The sequence below is a fragment of the Geotrypetes seraphini genome, chromosome 9 (genome assembly GCF_902459505.1).
Source record: "Geotrypetes seraphini chromosome 9, aGeoSer1.1, whole genome shotgun sequence".
Lineage (NCBI taxonomy): Eukaryota > Metazoa > Chordata > Amphibia > Gymnophiona > Dermophiidae > Geotrypetes > Geotrypetes seraphini.
The window spans coordinates 45,207,277-45,231,444 of NC_047092.1; the positions used below are offsets into that span (position 1 = coordinate 45,207,277).

The following is a 24,168-nucleotide window of genomic DNA, read 5'->3' on the forward strand; positions in this document are numbered from 1 at the left end:
GTGGCCCATCAATTTGCTGGAATTAAGAGCGATCAGGCTGGCGCTGTGGGCTTTTCAGTCACTGATTCAGGACAGGCCGACCAGGATCTTTTCGGACAGTGTCACGGCGGTCGCATATGTCAATCGTCAGGGGGGCACCCGGAGTCCGCAGTTGGCCGAAGAGGCAAGAAGATTGTTTCGGTGGGCAGAGGGGCATGTTCCGCTTCTGTCGGCGGCACACATTGCAGGTCACGAAAACGTGCAAGCGGACTTCCTCGCAGAAATCTTCTAGATCCGGGCTAGTGGGAGTTGTCTGCTCGAGCGTTCGGCCTGCTAGTCCGTCGTTGGGGGTTGCCAGAGATGGATCTCATGGCCTCGTCCCGCAATGCGAAGTTGCCTCGGTTCTTCAGCAGACGCAAGGAGAAGGGCTCGGAGGGGGTGGACGCGTTAGCTCTCCCATGGCCTCCAAATTCCCTTCTGTATGTGTTCCCGCCTTGGCCCATGATAGGTCGGGTGTTACAACGCATCTCTCGCTTTCGCGGCAGAGTGATCCTGGTGGCTCCGGATTGGCCGCGTCGGCCGTGGTACGCAGATCTGATTCAGCTTTCTGTAGGCGATCAGGTAACGTTCCAGGTAACTCCGGACTTACTAACTCAGGGTCCAATCTTGATGGAAGATCCGGCCCGCTTTGGTCTTACGGCCTGACTATTGAGCGGTCAAGGCTACAAAAGAAGGGCTATTCAGAACGGGTGATTGCCACCCTGCTTAAAGCTAAGAAAATTTCGACTTCAGCCTCCTATGCGAGAGTCTGGAAGATTTTTGATGCATGGTGCGGACGACAGGGAATTGCGCCCTTCCATGCATCTCTGCCGGCTATTCTTGCTTTTCTGCAGGAGGGCGTAGAGAAAGGGTTAGCCTATAACTCTTTAAAGGTTCAGGTGGCGGCCATTGCCTGTTACAGGGGCCGGGTGGCTCGCTCGACGCTCGCTTCACAGCCGGACGTGGTCCGTTTCCTCAAGGGGGTTCACCATATCCGGCCGCCGGTAAAGCGAATTTGTCCAACATGGCACCTTAAACTCGTCCTTGGGAAGTTGCAGGGGGCACCTTTTGAGCCCCTGTCAGCGGCCACTTTGAAAGATGTCACGCTGAAAACAGTGTTTTTGGTGGTGATGGCTTCAGCAAGGCGAGTATCGGAACTACAGGCGCTTTCTTGCAGAGAACCCTTTTTACGTTTTTCGGAAACTGGGGTGTCGGTGCGTACGGTGCCGTCCTTCCTGCCTAAGGTTATTTCTTCCTTTCATGTGAACCAGAGTTTGTTCCTCCCATTCTTCCGGAAGGAGGATTGGGGAAAACGATTTTTGTCTTTGCGTCTACTGGATGTACGACGTATGCTTCTCCATTATTTGGGGGTGACGAATGATTTTCGTAGGTCGGACCATCTCTTCGTGTTGTTCGCGGGTAAAAACAAGGGGATGGCGGCGTCTAAGGCGTCCATTGCGCGTTGGGTCAAGGAAACTATTGCTTCGGCTTATGTGTTGACAGGGAAGAAAGTACCGGAGCACCTTCATGCTCATTCCACTCGGGCATTGGCTACGTCTTGGGCGGAGTCCGGGGGGATGTCTTTAGAGGAAATTTGCCGGGCGGCCACTTGGTCGTCGGGAAATACCTTTTCAAAGCATTACCGTTTAGACGTAGCGGCCCGTTCGGAGGCAAGTTTTGGCGCTGCAGTGCTGGCAGAGGCGGCATTGGCGTCCCACCCGGTTTGAGTTTGCTTTGCTACATCCCACTAGTCTCTGGATTCATCTGCTGCTTTGCTATGGAAGGTAAAATTATGGTCTTACCTGTTAATTTTCTTTCCTTTAGAAGCAGCAGATGAATCCAGAGCCCCTCCCCAAGTGCACTGTCTGTGTGTAGGGTGTTTGTTTGTTTGTTTAGTTGGGCTATGGTTGGTAATTGTATTATTTCATTGCTGAGGGGCACATTTTCTACTGGAATGAAGTTTTGTGGATGCTCATTCTCCTTTCGGGATGCTTGGGCAAAGTGCATAACTGAATCAACAGGAGGAACACCAGGCTTTAAGGCCAACTGTTAATCAGTTCTCTATCTCCACCTGCTGGTCGATGTGAGCTATACCCACTAGTCTCTGGATTCATCTGCTGCTTCTAAAGGAAAGAAAATTAACAGGTAAGACCATAATTTTACCGTCATCTGCAAAGAGGCAAACCTTTCCATCTAACCCTTCAGCAGTGTCGCTCACAAACTTATTGAACAGGATTAGCCCTAGCACTGATCCTTGAGGGACTCCACCTTTCCTTCCTCCAAGTGAATTCTATTAACCACCTCCCTCTAGCGTTTGTCTGTCAACCAGTTTCTAACCCAGTTCATCAGTTTGGGTCATAATTTCAGCCCGTCAGGTTTGTTGTAGAGCCTCCTATGAGGATCCGTGTGAAAGGTTTTTGCTGAAACCTAAGTAAATTACATCTAGCATATGTCCTTGGTCCAATTCTCTAGTAACCCAAACAAAAAATTCAATCAGGTTCGTTTGACATGATTTACCTTTAGTAAAACCATGTTGCCTTGGAAGTTACATCGGATTCTCCCTCCTTCTGCTGTAACTTCTGGCCAGAAGTTACATCGGATGGAGGGACTTGGCAGCAAGAAGGTTCTGGTCGGAGCGGTGATGGGACTAAATCGCGCAAGACAACGGCACGCCGACAACTGAGCGCAAGGTTGATGGCGTGCCGAAGAAAAGCACTATTTTAAAGGGCTCCGACATCGCGCTGGCGTTGTAGGGGGTTTGGAGGGGTTGTAACCCCCCACATTATACTTAAAACTGAACTTTTTCCCTAAAAAACAGGCAAAAAGATCGGTTTCAAGTATAATGAGGGGGGTTACAAACCCCCCAAGCCCCCCACAACGCCAGTGCGATGTCTGTTAAGTAAAGTAGGGGGGTTCCCCACCAACACTCCCCGTCGGAACCCTTTAAAATAGTGCTTTTCTTCGGCACGCCGTCAACCTTGCGCTCAGTTGTCTGCGCTCAGTTGACGGCACACCATTGACTTTAGCGATTTTGTCTATGAACCGGTCGGAGCAGCCCTGCTTGCAGGAAGCTTCTAAAAGGATGATAGGGCTCCCCCGGAGGCTCAAAGGGGCTGACCCAGGAAAGTCACATGTTTTTTGTGGTTTTTTTGTTGCCAGGGATCGGGAGGGTGGGGAGCTTTTGAACCTGCAATAGGGAGGGAGGGGAGTTGCTCCCCGTACCAGCGGCAACCAGTCTTTTCCCCCCCCCCCCCCTGTTCCTATGGGTTACCAACAGGTAAATGTCATCATGTCATTCTCTTAATACTGTCCATTGATCATTCCAACTTCAAAGATGTGCAGAGCTGGACCAGCTGCTGTTGGACACAGATGGTGCACAGGACTCTTGGGGGGCGTGGGTGAAAGTGATGGTCAGTACAAGCCATAGAGCTGTGCCGAGGTTAAGTCCTGGCATAGATAAACTTAGAAAGATCTATATAGGATCTAATATTTTTAAATGAGTGGAAAACGAAGAGCAAAACCAAACTGAACTGGCCTTCTGTAGCAATTCATTAACCTTTTACGAAATGTTTGAACCTGAGTTGTAGAAGCTCCTGGTCTAAGCTTCCTAGGCATTGCCTCCAGGAGTCTAAGGCGGTGTAGATTAGTCTTTAGAAATAATTTTTTGCTTGAGTTTTCCTTTAGATCCTGCAGCTAAGTCTTCTAATGAAAATAATTTATTGTATTTAGAAATATGAGAAGACAATTACCCTGCTTTCTCCCAGTTTATTCCATACCAGAGAGACTGCAAAAATGTGTGCAACAAAAATTGGATATCCTGACTTTTGAGCCAGCTCTGGCAGAGGTAAGAGACTGAAGGAAGGGGGCAGTTTATTTTTGAAGGTATTTCCACAGATAAATGTATGTTTAGCTGTGCAAAAATCTGCTTTTAAAATTGATCCTTCCATTCAAGGAAAATAGGTGTTCCTTGGAATGGGATTATATTAGAATACTAGTGTTTAAACCCGTTACATTAATGGGTGCTAGAATAGATGTGTAGACTTTAAGCACAATGGGTCGCTGAGGCATTTCTTTCTTTCTTACTTTATGTTTTTTATCTCTCTCTCTGTCCCCCTTTCTTTCTATCTCTGTCCCCCTGTGTGTCTCTGGCCCCCTGTCTTGCTGTCTGTCAGTCTTTCTTTGTTTCTGTATCTTCTCCCTTCGTGAGTGTGGGGCAGTTGTAGGCGCGCATGCGCACTCCTTCCGGCCACGGACATACGGAACACGCAGATAGGAGTGCGCATGCGCTGCTTAGGATTTTATTATCTAGTCATGAAGCCCGTTACATTAACGGGTGCTAGAATATATGTCTGTCATAAGAACATAAGAACATAAGAACTGCCATCTCCGGATCAGACCCATGGTCCATCGAGTCCGGCGATCCGCACACGCGGAGGCCCAGTCAGGTATACACCTGATGTAGTTTTAGTCACCCATATCCCTCTATGCCTCTCATAAGGAGATGTGTATCTAATTTGCCTTTGAATCCCAGCACAGTGGATTCCTTAATAACCTCCTTTGGGAGAGCATTCCAGGCGTCTACCACTCGCTGCGTAAAACAGTACTTCCTGACATTTGTCCTGGACTTGTCCCCCCTTAGCTTCAAACCATGTCCTCTTGTCCGTGTCGCGTTGGACAATGTAAATAATTTATTTTCCTGCTCTATTTTATCGATGCCTTTCAGCATTTTGAACGTCTCGATCATGTCCCCTCGCAGCCTCCTCTTCTCAAGGGAGAACAGTCCCAGTTTCTTGAGTCGTTCCTCATATTCCAAGTTCTCCATACCTCTTATTAACTTCGTTGCTCGTCTCTGCACCCTCTCCAACAGTTTTATATCCTTCTTTAGGTTGGGAGACCAATGTTGGACACAGTATTCCAAGTGTGGTCTGACCATTGCTCTATAAAGCGGCATTATGACTTTCTCCGATCTACTCGTGATTCCTTTCTTTATCATGCCTAACATTCTGTTTGCTTTCTTTGCCGCTGCCGCGCATTGTGCCGACGGCTTCAGGGTCCTATCTATCAGTACACCCAGGTCCTTTTCTTGTTCGCTCTTACCCAGAGTTGCGCCTGACATTCTATACTCGTATTCCTTATTCTTACTACCTAAATGCATTACTTTGCATTTCTCCACGTTGAACTTCATCTGCCATTGCTCTGCCCATTTCTCTAACTGATACAAGTCGCTTTGGAGTTCCTCGCTATCCTCCTGCGATCTGATTGCCCGGCATAGCTTTGTGTCGTCTGCAAACTTAATGATCTCACTGGATATTCCGTCTTCCAGGTCATTGATATAAATATTAAATAGGATTGGCCCAAGCACTGAGCCCTGGGGCACACCACTAGTCACTTTCTCCCAGTCTGAGAACTTCCCATTTATGCCCACTCTCTGCTTTCTGTTTTCCAACCATTTGCCTATCCACCTTTGTATATCTCCCTCTATTCCATGGCTTTGTAGTTTCCTGAGAAGCCTTTCATGTGGAACTTTGTCGAATGCTTTCTGGAAGTCCAAATATATTATGTCCACCGGCATTCCACTATCAATTTGCTTGTTCACGGTCTCGAAAAATTGAAGTAAATTCGTTAAACATGATTTCCCTTTCCTGAACCCATGTTGACTGGGTTTCATCAAGTCGTGTGTATCTAGGTGCCGGACTATGCTATCCTTGATCAGTGCTTCAATCATCTTTCCAGGGACAGACGTAAGACTCACAGGTCTGTAGTTGCCCGGTTCCCCTCTCGATCCTTTTTTGAAAATTGGCGTGACATTCGCTATCTTCCAGTCCTCTGGTATCTGACTCTCTCTCTCTCTCTCCCTGGCCCCCTTTCTCTGTCTGTCTTTCTGTCCCTCTCCCTGCCCCAGTGTCATTCTTTCTTTCTGTCTCCCTCCCTCCCGCTGTCTGTTTGTCATTTTTTCCAATTTCCCTGTGCAGCAGCATTTCCATCCCACTTCCCTATGCAGCAGCAACAGCATTTCCCTCCTATCCCCCCCCCCCTTTCCTGTGCAGAAGCAGCTGCGGTATTTCCCTTCGCCTCCAGGTCCCTGTGTAGCAGTAGCAGCATTTTCCCCCACTCCCTTTCCCTTCTGTTACCGCGATCTGTCCTGCTCCGTTAGGCCCCTCCCCCTTCTTTTACTGCATTGTCCTGCTCGATCTGGCCTGCTCCTGACCCTCCCATCCGACCCTCCCACCGCCGACAAACCTCCCAGCTCCAGCCGCATAGACAGCACTTTAAACACGCTGCTTCGTGGCCTTCTACTGCCGATTTCCTCTCCTGAGTTTGTCTCTGATGATGTCATCAGAGACGCAGCAGAGGAAATCGGCAGTAGAAGGGCGCGAAGCAGCGTGTTTAAAGTGCTGCCTATGCTGCTGGAGCTGGGAGGTTTGTGGAGGGTCAAAGGGCGGAGTGGGGCTGCTCTCCACCACTCAGTTGCTGCCACTGAAATGCAAACAGGGCCGCGAGTGTGGGGCAGTTGTAGGTGCGCATGCGCACTCCTTCTAGCCACGGACATACAGAACACGCAGGTGGGAGTGTGCATGCGCCGCTTAGGGTTTTATTATAGAGATAAGATGTGCTGTGCTGAGTTAGACCAAAGACCCATAAATCCTAGTATCTTATCGCCATCATTGATCATACCAGGTAATTTAAGAGGTCGGTACCTTATTGGGCACTCGGAATAATCTGACTTTCAAGTTTTCTGTTAATTTGTTTATGGACTTTTCCTCTAGATTGTTCAACATCCTTTCAGGCACAAACAGTGAAAGATGTGTATCAACAAAATAAATTCAAGTACCGCCACAGGTTGATACTTTAGATATAAGCCTAAATGGAGGAAAAGATCTCGGAACCACCTTTTGGGGATCATGTATTGTTCACCCCAAAATTGATGTGGTGATAAATCTCTATCATCGATCAAAAAAACCTCCATCCTATCCTACAAACACTTATTTAAGTTAAATTTAATTTATTACTTTCTTTTTTTATTTAATTTATTGTTTCCTTATATTTTAAATTCATAGTATTTCATAATTGAATCAATATAAATTGAAGCTAGCAATAATATAAACTAAATTGCTCAGCAATAAATATGAGATGAACACTTATCTGAAATTGATGATAGATCAAAGTGTTCTCCTGCACTTAAGTGCCCGAAGTAGAAAAAAAGTCAATAGTCGCTCCGACTCTATGCTGAAATCAGTTAAAGTGCTCAGTGCAATAGTAATTATCGATGGGTCCCGTTTCGCCCTGGTAACGAGCTGTAGAAAATATACAAAAGAACATTAGAAATTCATTAAGCATAACCACATTAAAATTTATATTAGTAACCGCACACAGATTTACTTACTGCATGTATTTGGTTGATCTATTTAGAATCGCAGAAGTTCAGTTCAAAATGACACTTAAATCTTAAAAGAACACCAGTGCATGCGTGTTAGCAAAAAAATCAAACGCTCCGATTGGTTCTCTGCTCTTACCCTGATCTTAATTCTAAATAGGTTTAAAAGTGCATTAGAATGTTAGATTTGTTTTGTATAGAGTACTTCTAGAAAATAATCATGGTTTGAAAGTATGATATTAATTGAGATATAAGATAAACATTAAAGAACAGGATCCAACCAGCATGAGCAGTTTAGTTTATATTATTGCTGGCTTCAGTTTATATTAATTCAATTAATGAAATATTATGAATTTAAAATATAAGAAAACAATAAATTAAATAAAAATGAAAGTAATAAATTAAATTTAACTTAAGTGTATATAGGATAGGATGGAGGATTATCCCAGGACAAGCAGGCAGCATATTCTTGACTGATGGGTGACGGCACCGACGGAGCCCCGGTACGGACACTTTTAGAGTGATTGCACTCTAAGAACTTGGAAAGTTCTAGAGACCGCACCGCGCATGCGCGAGTGCCTTCCCGCCCGACCCCGACGCGCGGTCCCTCAGTTTCTTAGTTTCCGCGGAGCTAAGAAGTCGCATTTTCAACGGCTGTTGAAAGTATTTTTCATTCGCCTTCCCGCTCGCGTAAACTTTTTCGGGTTTTTTCTGCCCTTACTTTTTTCTTTCTTTTGTAAAAAAAAAAAAAAAAATCTTATTTTTTTGTCGAGTTTTCTTGATTTGCCCCGGCGGGGCCTACTGCCATCATCGAGGCCTCGGCCTTCGATTTGGCAGAAGCCGTTTTTCCGTTCATGCCCCCCCAGCCCGGGTTCAAGAAGTGCCAGCGGTGTGCACGGCCTATTTCACTTACAGACCCACACAACTGGTGCCTTCAGTGTCTGGGTCCGGAACATCAGGCCGCCACCTGCACCCGCTGTGCCACTTTGAAAAAGCGGACTCTCAAAAATCGAGAAATCCAACAGAGACTGCTTTTCGGCACCGACATGTCCGACCCCGTGTCTTCGGCACCGGTTTCGGTACCTGTTTCGTCGGCACCCACCTCATCGACGCCACGCGATACCGCGTCGGCGTCGCAACATCCAGGTAAGCCGGCTAAGAAGCCTTCCCCGCTGGAACGTCCTCCGGTCTCCAGTGCAGAGAGTCCAGTCCTGCCGACCGTGAGACGCCAGCGGAAGCGCTCCGCCCCTATTGAGGTGAGTCCCTCGACATCAGGCTCCTCATCTCCGGGGCGTAGAGCGGCACCGCAGGTACCGCAGAAGAAAAAAGCGGTACCGGTGCCCTCCCTCGATGATCGCATTGCGGCCATCTTGCAGGTGCAGCTGAGGGAACAGCTTAAACAACTCCTTCCAGCTCTCCTGACACCGAGCCCTCCGGTGTCGGTCTCCACTGGGCAACCGGTACCGATTGTGGAACAGTCTATTTTGTCCCCATCCACTCCTTCGGTACCGGTACACTCGGCCTCATCGGTATCGATGCCTGTCCTCGCACCGGAGCCCAAGTCTCTTCACCAATCGGTACAGACTTCGGCTCCGGTGCAACCGATAACATCTCCCGGTACCGTGTCGATGAGGTCGGGTAAGTCGGTACACAAGTCCCGACACCTGGACCCGTCCACTCCGGAGTCTCGGAGCCGTGGTCCCCATATTCAAGACCCTGATCTGTGGGGCGATTCTGAAGAACCTTTTCTGTCAGAAGGAGAATGTTTGTCAGAGGAAGACGAGCCTGTACTTCAGGACACTTCCTCCAAGCCTGATTCCACCTCTTTCTCTTCTTTTTTAAGAGATATGTGTGAATCTCTTTCCATTCCTTTGGAGGCTGAGTCTAAAAAGTCCAAAGCTTTTCTGGACGCTCTTGATTTTGACCAGCCTCCAAAAGAATTTTTGAAACTCCCTTTACATGACATCCTGAGGGAGACCTTTTACAAGAATCTGGAGACTCCTCTTACTGTCCCGGGAGCCCCTCGCAAATTGGATTCCCTTTATAAAGTAATCCCTATTCCTGGTTTCGATAAACCGCAACTCTCTCATGAGTCTCTTCTTGTAGAATCCACCCTCAAGAAGTCCTTGGGAGCTAGTGTCTATGCCTCTGTCCCTCCTGGCAGAGAGGGTAAAGCCATGGACAAATTCGGTAAGCGACTTTACCAGAATGCGATGCTTGCTAATCGTTCTGGTAACTATGCTTTTCATTTTTCGTTTTATTTAAAGCATCTCCTTACCACCATGGCTTCCTTTGAGCAGTACCTTCCTGTGGGGAATCGTGAGGCTTTCCATCAGTGCTCTTCAGCTCTTTTCCAGCTCAGAAAATTCATGGTAAGGTCTATATATGACACTTTTGAGCTTACCTCTAGAGCAACAGCCATGTCTGTAGCCATGCGCCGTTTGGCTTGGCTCAGAGTCTCTGAGCTTGATGTTAATCATCAAGACCGGTTGGCTAATGCCCCATGTTTAGGGGATGAGCTGTTCGGAGATTCTATGGACTCAACGACCCAGAAGCTCTCGGCTCATGAAACCCGCTGGGATACCCTTCTTAAGACTAAGAAGAAACCTCCACCTTCACGGCCATTCAGACAGCAAACGGCCTATCAGCGGCGTTTTGTGGCTCGCCCCTTGCAGCCTTCCACTCAGCAACCTAGGAGGCAGCGGCAACAGCAGCGGCAAACACCTAGGCCTCAGCAGCAACAACCAGCTAAGCAGCCTCCTCCACAAAAATCGACTCAGCCCTTTTGACTTGATACTCGAGGGCATAGCCAGCGTTCAACCATCTCCTCTCCACCCTCAACCGATAGGAGGACGACTGTCTTTCTTTCTCAGCCGGTGGGAAGTTATCACTTCGGACCAGTGGGTCTCAACATCATCCGCCACGGCTACTCTCTCAACTTTCACACCCTTCCGGGCCAAAGTCTACCAAAAGAGTCTGCTTTGCACACTCCTCAATCTGCCCTCCTTTGTCAGGAGGTTCAGTCCCTCCTGCTTCTGAACGCCATAGAGGAAGTTCCTCTGGACCAAAGAGGGCAAGGATTTTACTCCCGGTATTTTCTAGTCCCCAAGAAAACAGGAGACCTCAGACCTATTCTAGATCTGCGAGATCTCAACAAATGTTTGGTCAAAGAAAAATTCAAGATGCTATCTCTAGCTACGCTTTATCCTCTCCTCGATCACAACGACTGGCTATGCTCTCTCGATCTCAAAGAGGCCTACACTCACATTCCAATTCATCCGGCCTCCAGACAGTACCTTCGCTTCATGATCAATCGCTGTCATTACCAATACAGAGTGCTCCCCTTCGGTCTTGCCTCCTCTCCAAGAGTGTTCACAAAATGTCTGGTAGTGGTGGCAGCGTTTCTACGCTCCCACCACCTTCAGGTTTTTCCCTACCTGGACGATTGGTTAATCAAGGCCATTTCATCTCAGACTGTTCTTCTGGCCACCAACCAGACCATCTTTTTTCTACAACTACTGGGGTTCGAAATCAATATACCCAAGTCTCACCTTCTGCCTACGCGGAGACTTCAATTCATTGGAGCGGTACTGGACACGGTCCAGATGAGAGCCTTCTTGCCGGACAACCGTCTTCGCAACCTCCAATCACTCTGTCAGCAGGTGCTGTCCCAGCACTCCATTTCTGCAAAGCAGATGATGATTCTCTTGGGTCACATGGCCTCCACAGTTCATGTCACACCCCTGGCACGGCTTCACCTGCGCACTCCTCAATGGACCCTGGCTCTCCAGTGGTCTCAAGCGACAGACTCTTGCTCACGACACATATCTGTGACATCGTCTCTTCGTCAGTCTCTGCAATGGTGGTTGATATCCTCAAATCTCTCCAGGGGCCTTCTGTTCCATCTGCCTCCTCATCATCTGGTCATCACCACCGACGCCTCCCCTTATGCATGGGGAGCTCATCTGAACGAGTTCCAAACTCAGGGCCTTTGGACTCCTCAGGAAAAGAAACATCACATCAATTTCCTGGAACTCAGGGCAATGTTCTATGCCCTCAAGGCCTTCCAACACCTTCTATTTCCTCAAGTCCTTCTAATTTGCACAGACAACCAGGTGGCTATGTACTACATCAACAAGCAAGGGGGAACGGGCTCCCGCCTCTTATGCCAGGAAGCCCAGAGAATCTGGTCTTGGGCGTCCTCGCGCCGCTTATTCCTGAAAGCGATTTATATTCAGGGAGAACAGAACTTCTTAGCGGACAAGCTCAGCAGAGTTCTCCAACCCCACGAATGGACTCTCGACCCATCGACTCTACAGTCCATCTTTGCACAATGGGGCACTCCTCAGGTGGACCTTTTTGCAGCTCCTCACAATCATCAGTTGCCCCAATTCTGCTCCAGACTTTACTCTCCTCACCGTCTGGCAGCGGATGCGTTTCTTCTGGATTGGTCCAATCTATTCCTTTATGCTTTCCCTCCTCTGCCTCTCATGCTTCGGACCTTGTTCAAACTAAAGAGGGAACGAGCCACCATGATCCTGATTGCTCCACGGTGGCCCAGACAGCATTGGTTCTCCCTTCTACTTCAACTCAGTTCCAGGGATCCATTTCTACTTCCACTGTTTCCATCTCTGCTTACACAGGATCAGGAAACCCTCCTCCATCCCAACCTGCAGTCTCTACACCTGACAGCTTGGTATCTCTCGGGCTGACTTCAACTGATCTTTTGTTATCTCAGCCTGTTCGCTCCATCCTGGACGCCTCCAGGAAACCAGCCACTCTACAATGTTACCATCAAAAGTGGACGAGGTTTTCTTCTTGGTGCCTCCTACATCATCATGACCCCAAGTCTCTTGCAGTGGAACCTCTATTGGATTATCTGCTTTCTCTGTCTACTTCTGGTCTCAAGTCTACTTCCATCAGAGTTCATCTCAGTGCCATTACGGCCTTTCATGAGCCGGTCCAGGGGAAACTCCTTTCAGCTCATCCCCTGGTCTCCAGATTCATGCGAGGTCTTTTCAATCTGAAACCACCTCTCAAAGCACCTCCGGTGATCTGGGATCTGAACGTGGTTCTTTCCGCCTTGATGAAGCCTCCATTTGAACCCTTGGCTACTGCCTCTTTCAAGTTTCTCACTTGGAAGGTACTTTTTCTTATTGCTCTCACCTCTGCCAGGAGGGTCAGTGAGCTCCATGCACTGGTTTCTGATCCACCTTTCACTGTCTTTCATCACGACAAGGTGGTTCTACGTACACATCCAAAGTTTCTTCCTAAGGTTGTTTCTGAGTTCCATCTCAACCAATCTATTGTACTACCTGTTTTTTTCCCTAAACCTCACTCTCATTCCGGGGAACAGGCTCTTCATACTTTGGACTGTAAGCGGGCTTTAGCTTACTATTTAGACCGTACTAAGCCCCACAGATCATCTCCCCAACTTTTTCTGTCCTTTGATCCTAATAAATTGGGACGTCCTGTTTCTAAGCGTACGCTATCTAATTGGCTTGCTGCGTGCATTTCATTCTGCTATGCTCAGTCCGGACTGACACTGGAAGGTTCTGTCACGGCACATAGAATTAGAGCTATGGCAGCATCTGTAGCTTTCCTCCGTTCCACGCCCATTGAGGAAATCTGCAAAGCTGCTACGTGGTCCTCAGTCCATACTTTTACATCTCATTATTGTCTGGATGCTTTCTCCAGACGGGATGGACATTTCGGCCAATCTGTTTTGCAAAATTTGTTTTCCTAATGGCCAACCTTCCCTCCATCCCTCTTTTTGTTAGCTTAGAGGTCACCCATCAGTCAAGAATATGCTGCCTGCTTGTCCTGGGATAAAGCACAGTTACTTACCGTAACAGGTGTTATCCAGGGACAGCAGGCAGATATTCTTGCGTCCCACCCACCTCCCCGGGTTGGCTTCTTAGCTGGCTTATCTTAACTGAGGGACCGCGCGTCGGGGTCGGGCGGGAAGGCACTCGCGCATGCGCGGTGCGGTCTCTAGAACTTTCCAAGTTCTTAGAGTGCAATCACTCTAAAAGTGTCCGTACCGGGGCTCCGTCGGTGCCGTCACCCATCAGTCAAGAATATCTGCCTGCTGTCCCTGGATAACACCTGTTACGGTAAGTAACTGTGCTTTTTTGATCGATGACAGAGATTTATCACCACATCAATTTTGGAGTGAATAATATATGATCCCCAAAAGGTGATTCTGAGATCTTTTCCTCCATTTAGGCTTATATCTAAAGTATCAACCTGTGGCAACACCCTTTCAGCCCAGCTGTTCTAGATACCAAGACTACAGCTGGAGCTGAAAACAAGGGAAATCAGGTTGAAATCTCACTGTGGCCCTTTGTGATCTTGGACAAGTCACTTAGGGCTGGATTCTCAAACCTTATGGTACCTTTAATGATGGTTTTTAAACTGGTTCCAGTCGGTGTAGCGTGCCAGTATTTTACTGGTCAGTAATCAGAACAACTCATTGAAATCTTTTCCGAGCTTCATAGTACAGTGTTTCTCAACACAGTGGTACGCATACCCCTAGGAGTGCATTGCGCTGGCGCTGTATGTCTCCCAACTTCCTTCTGCTGTCATGTATACATGACGCCGTCACAGTATGTCTCCCTTCCTTCTGCTGTCGCGTATCTCCAGCCTTCCTCATCTTCTCTCCCTAGCCTGCCTCCTCCACCAAAAGAACAGAAGCTCACGGTGTGATTTTAACTTCCCACACACAACATTAGTTTAGCTGGCGATTCCACCAGGCAGCCTCGGGGCCTTTGCTAGGCAAGCCCACCTTCGATGAAAGAAGACGTATCATCAGAAGCGGACCAGCCTAGCAAAGGCCCCGAGGCTGCCTGATGGAACTGCAGGCTCAGCAGTACCTCTCCTCTCCCTAGCGGCAGCTCACTGCGTGCTTTCAACTTCCCCACACAGCTGCCGCTAGTGTTTAGCTATGGTTCCATCAGGCTGCTTCAGGGTCTTTGCTAGGCCAGACTGCCTCCGACGAAAGAGGAAGTTGCATCACCAGAGGCGGCCTAGCCTAGCAAGACCTTGAGACTGCCTCATAGAACCGCGACTAAACTAACGCTAGCAGCAGCTGTGTGGGGAAGTTAAAATCACGCAGTGAACTGCTACTAGGGAGAGGAGAGGTTCTGCTGAGCCAGCGATTCCATCAGACAGCCTCAGGGCCTTTGCTCGACCGACCCGCCTCTGATTATGCAACGTCCTCTTTTGTCAGAGGTGGGCTGGCCTAGCAAAGGCTTAAGGCTGTCTGATGGAATTGCCGGCTAAACTAACACTAGTGGCAGCTGTGTGGGGAAGTTAAAAGCACACAGTGAGCTGCTGCTGTTCTGAGAGTGGGGGAGGAAGCTGGAAATATGCGACGGCAGAAGGAAGGGAGACGTACAACGCTGGCGCCACCTATTCACAACGGCAGAAGGTAGTTGGGAGAGATACAGCGCTAGCACTGCATACCCTTGGAGGTACGTGTACTGCATGTTGAAAAACACTGGGGTAGACCTTATTAGAGCTGATGGATTCACTTTGAATTCAGTCTTCAAGAATATAATGTGAGGAAATATCTGTCTGGGTTCTTCCCAAGTTTAAGGTATGTGCATCAAACCTCGCCACCACTTCTAAAAGTTAGTACTACCCATAAATTTACCGTTAGGTTGAGTGGGTCTGAGCAGGATTTGTAGGTTCCAGTTTATCCTGGGGGAAGAAAGACTAACATTGAAAACTTTCATTTGCAGTTGCTGAGTATAACTAATTACCTGAAGAGGTTTTCCACACTTCTGTGGCTGGAGGACATCTCTGAAGAGGAGATGATGAGAGAGTTCAGCCTGAGCGGTGTAACCCTGAGGAAAAATGGTGGTTACCTGCTGCTGGAGGTGCCAGGGCTGGCCGAGGGCAGGCCCTCTGTATACCCAGGTAGGTTTTCCTTGGTTCAGCTGTCTTCAGAAAAAGAATATAGTATGGACAATTTGGGGCTAGGCCTGGCTTTGGTGACATCTCATTTGCTCATATGCTAACTGCTGTTCATGGAGATCATATATACCTTTAAAACCAAAGTGCACAAAATTATAAGTAAGGAAAAACAGCTTGAGTGGTTGAAAATGCAAAAAAAGGGTTTCCAGCTGGCTCTTTACTCTCATAGTATTATTTAGTAAATGTTAATTAGTGGATGAAGACCTGTATGGTTTATCCAGTGTGCCCAACAAGGTGGCTAGAGTTAATCTGACATTCTGCACAGATTCCACTTTTGGGCTATTACCTGTGACTATTCTTACAGATATCAGGCACAAACCCTGTCTGTAATTTATTAACAATCTTCATTAACGCAGCACTCCCTTCATCTACAATTGCTTTTACCACCACCGATGAACATGGTTCAAATATAGACCTTGATGTTCTCTGACTCTCCCACCAGTTCAAACGTGGACTATTCATCCTCCACTTTCTCCATATTGTTCATACATTCAATCTGCAAGATAACATCATCCTTCTCTATCAAAGTATCCACTTTCATAACCAAGCTTATCCTAGGACAAGCAGGCAGCATATTCTTACATATGGGTGATGTCATCAACGGACGGTATGAACAGTCTGAAATGTGAACTGTCACTTTAAATTTTAAGAGCTTCGTGACTACCTGCCTTCCCGCCAGAAGAGGTTTGAGGCACCTCAGTTCTTCATTTTCCACGGAGCGAAGAGTATCTTTTTGACTGAACTCCGTCAGTCAACATTGCCATTCCGCTTCGTGTAATTTTCTTCTTTGTTCCATTTGTTTTTATTTCCCTTCGTTAAGAAGAGACATCTTTATTTTTTTCCTGTATCTTGGGGATTTTTCTTCAGCGAGTTTCATAACTCCGAGAGAATTTTTCCGTCCATGTCGAAACCTTTGATGGGTTTTAAGAAGGGCAGTAAGTAACCGTCCCTCATAATGGGTGGCTTCAGAGTTTAAACCTTGCAATCTGCATTGAGACTTGTACTCAGTGTTCCTCTTTAAAATCGCGCTCTTAAGACCCATTGAGCTTAGCAGGAGCAGTTCATGGACATCACCAGATTTTCTTAATCGGTACCAAGGATGTTGTAAGATTTTTTTGAAGACACAAACTTCTCTATAATTCAAATTTCCAATGAGACTAGGACAGTACACTTAAGCCTGAGTCTTATGGCATTCCTTTCGACTTGTTACAGGAACTGCCTTTTGGGAGAAGATCTTCAGTGGATCTTTCCTTTCTTGGAGATATTTGGCAGCTAGGCACAGCCCTGCCAGTTAATTTGGAAGCCGACAATGAACCTAACACTGAGTTCATACATGCTTGGGCTATGATGAGTCTCCCAAAGAGCTTCTCAGGTTGCCATTATATGGCAGGCTTACTGAGACACCTCTCAATATATTGGGGCACACCTTTAAGTATTATGGTTGCTCCAAGAACACTGGACTCAGTCTTCTCCATGGCCCATATCACTCATTACTGCATTACTCAACCCTTAACAAATATTCCAGTATATGAATTTATGCCTCTGCACCTCTAGAGCAAGGCTGTTTGTGAGACAAATTTGGACGTCGCTGTCAGCCCAACTTTAGGTGTTAGCATTTTCTGGTGGCCTTACCAATGTCAGCAAAGGCCTATGGGAGATCATATCATTCATATCTTGCCTTAGGGCATGTCAGTGCAGATGGGCTAGCAGCCTCAGAATAAAATAACAAAAGACTTTGATACAACTCTGAGGTGCGAAGAGGTGTTATCCCAGGACAAGCAGGCAGCATATTCTTTACGCATGGGGTGACGTCACCGACGGAGCCCTCGGTACGGACCTTTTTAACTAGAAAGTTCTAGTTGGCCGCACCGCGCGTGCGCCTTCCCGCCCGACGGAGGAGTGCGTGGTCCCCAGTTTCTTCGTTTCCGCGGAGCAAAGAAGACGCGTGTGTTTTTTCAACGGCCGTTGAAATCACTTTTTGCCTTCCCGCTCGCGATTTTTTCCATTTTTTTCTTCTTTTTTGCCTTCGGGTTTCTTTTTTCTTTGATTTGTAAAAAAAAAAAAAAAAAAAAAAACTTATATTTTTTTTCCCTTTTTTCGACTTTGCCCCGGCGGGGCCTGTTGCCATTATACAGGCCTCGGGGTTCGATTTTGCGGAGGCTGTTTTCCCCTTCATGCCCCCGCAAGTCGGTTTTAAGAAGTGCCAGCGGTGTGCACGCCCGATCTCCCTCACTGACCCACACAATTGGTGTTTACAGTGTTTGGGTCCGGAGCATTGGGCGGACTCCTGCACCCGCTGTGCCACTCTTAAAAAGCGGACGCTTAAAAACCGACAAATCCAACAAAATCTTTTGTTCGGCACCGGGTCGACGATGGACTCCTCGGCATCGACAGCGGTACCACAGAAATCGGCACCGTCTACTTCGACGACGCCCGACCCCACATCGGCGTCTCTGGCGCCAGGTAAGCCGGCTAAGAAGCCTCCCTCTTCCCTCGAGCGTCCACCAGCCACAGTGGCGACACCGACCTTGCCGGCCTCGCGCCGACCCCGCAAGCGCTCCGCCCCGATTTCGGTGAGTGCCTCATCATCGGCCTCCTTATCGCCGGGGCGTGGAGCGGCACCTAAGGAACCGAAGCAAAAGAAAGCGGTTCCGGTGCCACCCCTGGATGACCGTATTACGGCCATCCTCCAAGTTCAACTCCAGGAACAGTTGCAGCGTCAGCTCGAGCACCTGTTACCCACTATCCTGGCACCGCTCCTTTCGGTACCAGACCGGCCCGAGCCCCGTACCGAGTCCCCGGTATCCACCCCATCGGTACCTATCAACACCTCCATGCCGATTCTTTCGGCTGAGCAACTTCATGCCCATCCGGTGGTTCACTCCCATACCACGACGGATCCTCCTCGGGACCGGGCAGGGCACCATACTTCCCGGGACCAGGATCGACACCGGTCCTCTTCTCCCGGTACCGTTTCGGTGCGCTCTGGAAAATCTTTATCCAAGACTCACCATACCGCACCTTCCACCCCGGTGTCTCGGCATGCACACCCAGAGGTCCGGGACCCAGACTTATGGGTCCCGGACCTCTGGGTACCGAGGAGGATCTCTCCTCATCTGATGAGGATCCATCGGCACCCGATGCCACCTCCAAACCTGAGCAGTCCTCCTTTTCAAAGTTCCTCAGGGAGATGTCTGCTTTGTTAGCTTGGAGGTCACCCATGCGTAAAGAATATGCTGCCTGCTTGTCCTGGGATAAAGCACAGTTACTTACCGTAACAGGTGTTATCCAGGGACAGCAGGCAGATATTCTTACATCCCACCCACCTCCCCGGGTTGGCTTCTTAGCTGGCTTATCCTAACTGGGGACCACGCACTCCTCCGTCGGGCGGGAAGGCACTCGCGCACGCGCGGTGCGGCCAACTAGAACTTTCTAGTTAAAAAGGTCCGTACCGAAGGCTCCGTCGGTGACGTCACCCCATGCGTAAAGAATATCTGCCTGCTGTCCCTGGATAACACCTGTTAAGGTAAGTAACTGTGCTTTAATGTCTGTGCTTAAGATACACAGTAAACCCAGCTGCATGGTCTAACACAGATAGGGTTAATCAGAAACTATTGTCAGAGTGATACTGGAAATTACATTCAACTCCAGTCTGTGAGGGACAGTTTCTCTCTCTTTTCTTCTCCAGTCTCTCACACCCCACTCACCTTATTCACCATTGTTTCAAACAGTTTACAAAAGATAGGGGTACTTAACTTCAATAGATTCTATTTTTAGAACAAGCCTCAAACTTATAAATATGGGAGGTTAGAACTTTTCTCGATCTCTCTCTCTCGACTGTAATGCAGGTAAACTGTCCTCTCTCTCTCTCTCTCCTGGCACACACATAAGCAGTCTCTGAAGCCACTCTGTATTTGTAAAGCTTATTTCTATTTTTTTTCTGTACAATTGTAACACAATATATGCTTGATGTATCTTTATAAATCTTGCTTTTCTGTAATATTAAGTCTATTTCTGCACATTATATTCTTTATGTAATCACTTCTAGCTGTGCTTGTCATTTGATTTTACTTCCTACTGAATCTTCAACGAGGGTATTGAACCCGGGGCCTGGCAGATTGTAAGGCCAAAATAAAGTATCACCTAGAGAGGTTCTAAAGTATCTTGTCCCACAGACCTCAGAAATGCCTAGGAGTATGTTCAGTTATCTTTAGAGAACATACGGTCCAGAAACGGCACCCATAGTCGTCATAGGTCTCAATAGTAATATTTAAGTTTTTAAGTTTTTATTTATTTAGTAACTTATATAAATATTCCTTGATACAGCCCGTAGGGGCGAAACATAGTCTATGTCGGAGTGCCTACCCCCACCCGCGTAGATGAAAGCTAAAGATGAGTACTTTTTGATACTTAAAATATTTATATAAGTTACTAAATAAATAAAAACTTAAATATTACTATTGAGACCTATGACGACTATGGGTGCCGTTTCTGGACCGTATGTTCTCTAAAGATAACTGAACATACTCCTAGGCATTTCTGAGGTCTGTGGGTCAAGATACTTTAGAACCTCTCTAGGTGATACTTTATTTTCTGAATTTTTTGGAGAGGTTTCAAATATAGGAGCCTGATATAATTGAGATTGTAAGGCCGCCATATTATATCATTGGAGCTTATTTGATTCAACATTACCCCTCCAAAACCTTACATTTTGGGGGCAAATCCTTAGTCGCCTTTAGCAAAATTCTATGCTGGTGATCAGTAGCCTTTCTTACACTTTGTATGTGTCCATTTATCTAAAGCAGCTGATCGGGAAATGGCCTGGCTTTGAGCAGTATATTCCTTCAGAGCACCTTCTTGAATATCATCAAATTCATAGACAGACTGACCTTGCTATATATTTGCCAATCATGCTTTTGAGAGGTCATCTAGATCAGTGGTTCCCGACCCTGTCCTGGAGGACCCCCAGGCCAGTTGGGTTTTCCAGGTAGCCCTAATGAATATACATGAGAGAGACCTGCATATAATGGAAGTGCCAGGCATTCAAATCTGCTCCATGCATATTCATTAGGGCTATCCTGAAAACCCAATTGGCCTGGGGGTCCTCCAGGGCAGGATTGAGAACCACTGATCTAGACCTGCAATATCGGGGACTATGAGATACCTAGTATGGCTAACAGTCTCTCGTACCATTTTGACGGCCACAACATGAAGGGAACGGGAATGCTTTGAATTGCACAAAGTCTACTTCTTTTCATATCAGGGGTGATATACTTTTACATCTCGGCTGCTGCCGCAAAAATAGCAAAACTAACAGAAGCCTCAGCAACCTCACACGACGGCTCCTTCTGAGCATGCTCAGCCTTCCTTCATATGCTTCTGAAGAGCAACACTTTCTCTCTTTCGCTGATGCTGCCTCAATCAATTGGGGGTCATTTACAGTGTTGATTTCTGATGACACCTGTGGGGTTCTTAAAGTTATCAACAAAGCTTACTATATCTCATTTCAAAGTGAGGCCTCGTCAACCCTCGGTAGATGCCCTTCTTCTTTAACAAATGCTGGTTCTACTTCAATTACATGCCTGGGGGTATCACCTTCTCAGAATCATCAGGGATTCTAGACAAACAATCTACATCCACCTGACCTCAGAGACTTACAACTGCAGTTGCAGACACACCTGCAATATTGTCAATACAGAGTTTTATCTTTCAGCCTGGCCTCTTTCCCAAGAGAGTTTATTCATTGCCGGGTACTAGTGGCAGCAGCTTTAACAGCTCACAGCATTACAGTCAACAATTATGTTTCAAAGTCAGCTTTTTGAAAACCCTCTCAACCATTATACTCAGCAAAGTTCCCCTTTGCAGTCAAGTCTATCATCTGCAATCCATCTGTCAGTCCAGTGATGATCATATTAGGTCACATGGCATTTACAGTACACTTTACCCCCTTCGCATTCATCTCAGATCAGTTCAGTGGTCCCTGGCTTCTCAATGGTCTCCAGCTCTTCATCCTTTCTCTCAGAAGATTGCAATCGCATCATTGCTTCCTCAGTCTCTTAAAGTGGTGCATAAATTCATCAAATCTTTTCAAAGGGCTGTTCTTTCAAAGGCCTCCACATCAGAAATTTTTTAACATAGATTCGTCCATATGTGCTTGGGCAGCTCTCCTGAACGATCTCGGAATACAGGGTCTGTGGTCTTTTCAAGAACAGAAGTTCCACATAACCCTCTTGGAATTAAGAGCGATTCAGAATTCTCGGGTCAGTGGCGGGGTGGTTGCATGGGGTATTTTAGTGGTCGGGTTGTGGCAGTTAGTGCAGCAGGAGAGAGTGGGCATCTCTCCTGCTGCAACGGCTGGGTTGGTAGGGATTTTAGGACAGCGGGAGAGTGGGGGCATCTCACTCGTTTTTGTTGTGGGGGAGGGGGGTTTTGTATGTATGAGGGGATTTGACAGCGTTTTTTTCTGTGCATGTGGAATCGCTATCACCAGCAATGGGCACATGCAAATCTTTGCTGCAGTCCACCAATCTCATTTGAATTTGCAATTTTTTGAGAATGTCTTGGTTTTTTTAGATTCGCTATCAAAACGGCTGCGTTAGCAGGCAGTCACTTTTTAACACGGGTTTTTGAGAATCCTGGCCCTAATTCTTGGCTTCACATTTCTGTTTCTAATTTGTAATCACAGACCCGCACCAATAGACCCAAGGTGTGTTATTTTGTTTGCATGCACCGTAGTTTCTCTGTAGAACTCTGCATCAGTTGCACTTGTTTTATCAGTAGTAGGTGTATTCCATAGAGTCTCTCTCTAGACCAGGGGTAGGCAATTCCGGTCCTCGAGAGCCGGAGCCAGGTCAGGTTTTCAGGATATCCTCAATAAATATGTATGAGATAGATTTGCATCTCAAGGAGGCAGTGCATTCAAATCCATCTCAATCATATTCATTGTGGATATCCTGAAAACCTGATCTGGCTTCAGCTGTTGAGGACCGGAATAGACTGAGAACTTCTGAGCTTCAACTTTAAGTTATAAGTGGGCTGTGCAGTCCCCTGAAAGTCAGTCTGTTCAGCCTCAGCAGACGGTAGCAGTGGCAAGTTTGTGCAGTTTCCATGTGGGCCTTGTGATTAGTTTTCTTTCTGGTGATAGTACAGGAGAAAAGGTAAAGAGCACATCTCTTATTTAATCTGGTCCTGGCTGCTGTACTAGAGTTGAGGCCTGTGGGAGGGGGGGGTTCTCTCTTGCCCTGGGGGTGTCACACTTGGGTGACTGGGTCCCTCTCCCTGCCCTTCTCTGCCTGAGTACCAGAGTGGTTTGCCTAATTCAAGCACTGTTTTAAAAACAAAAAGAAAGAAAATTTAAATCAGTTAATTGCAAGGACTTGCGTTATTTTACAGTCCAGCCAAGCCTGTGAGTGAGAGGAGTCATGAGCAGTACCACATTTTCAACAAGTAGGTGTAAACTATAACAGGATCGTATAAACTTCACCTGAAAACTTAATTTGCCATTTTTCTTTTTTTTTTTTTGCCAGGAGACAAAGTGATTTTGAGGCATGAAGATTACGTAGGACCGGTGATTGACTATATTTCATATGTCACTGAGGCAAGTTAAAGGATTTTTCTGGTAGGCTTTATTTTGTGATTCTATTAACCACCTTTAGGCAAAATTTTACCCAAGATGGAAAATTTTACCCAGCTTGAAAACTTAAAATTTTGTTAATAGCACAACAATTGTGAAATGATGAAATATAAGCATAAATACAATTTGGTAAATTTTGAAATGGCACATTGAAGCTTAGTAGTTGGACTAACATTCAGACATATACACCTTTTAACAGCACTGTAGAACAATCATATAACAAAAAAAAAGAGAGAGAAATACCCATACAATACAAATGATACCATAATAGCATTGAAGAGCATTCACACAATTCTGAGCTCTCTTGTCAGGGTCTCCTATCCATTTGACATGTCTTTTCTCTGTGTCATTATCCTTTTTCCTTCTGCATCCCTATTTCCCCCCCCCCCCCACCACACACACACACACATACACACTTTTATTTTAAGTGTCTCCCCTCTCTGTGTCCCTATCTTCCCCTGTATAGCATCTCTGTTCTATGTCCATATCCCTCTTTCCAGTATTCTCTCTATTTGTGGTTGAATGGATCTAAGGGCGATGAGACATTTTCAGTAATTTGTATATTTTCATTTTTTTAGCCCTCCTTTCACATTGCCCTCCTTTTCCAAAACCACGCAAGAGGTTTTTAGTACCAGCAGGCACTGTTTCGACGGTCCTAGATACCAGATTATCAAATATTTTTCTGTGCTGTGTAGGTTTCTAAACCCAGTTGTGAGGGTGATAGGTTATTTTAGTTGGGAGACGACTACAAACTCGTTCAACTTTGTTATAAAAGGTATGTTATAAAAGGTATGCTTAGTACCCGTTTGTAGCTTTTTGATAGGTCCAAGTCTGTTCCTTTTGGGATAGGTGTGAGTAAGATTACTCCAAATTCTCTTAAAAACTATCCTTGTCTCAGTGTAGAGTTCACTATCTTAACTAACCAGTTCAGTACTTCTTCCAGCTTATCCCAGTACAGGTGGGATGGGCATTGGTCCAGTTGGCATCCTGTTTCAAATAGTCTGTTCACCAATGGTCTTAATTCCATTGAGGGAACCTTCTGGATGAAGCAGTGATTTCTTCTCCCTTTCCAGCTTGTACTGTACAGAGCTGGGGCAGACTGCAGCACATTTCCAGCACAGGTCATAGTGAGTAAGACTGTTACAGCCTTTCAGGTGAATAG

The 24,168-nt window shown here is 46.8% G+C and overlaps 1 protein-coding gene across 3 annotated transcripts in view; it reads left to right on the forward strand.

Annotated features, from left to right (window-relative positions):
- MOV10L1 (Mov10 like RISC complex RNA helicase 1) overlaps window positions 1-24,168 on the forward strand; it is a 140,764-nt gene that overhangs the window by 29,585 nt on the left and 87,011 nt on the right. For all 3 annotated transcript variants that reach the window (XM_033957609.1, XM_033957608.1, XM_033957610.1), the window contains exons 9-11: window positions 3,748-3,862; window positions 15,139-15,316; window positions 22,900-22,970. In XM_033957609.1, the coding sequence (XP_033813500.1) occupies window positions 3,748-3,862; window positions 15,139-15,316; window positions 22,900-22,970 (364 nt within the window). The remainder of the gene's footprint in view (window positions 1-3,747; window positions 3,863-15,138; window positions 15,317-22,899; window positions 22,971-24,168) is intronic.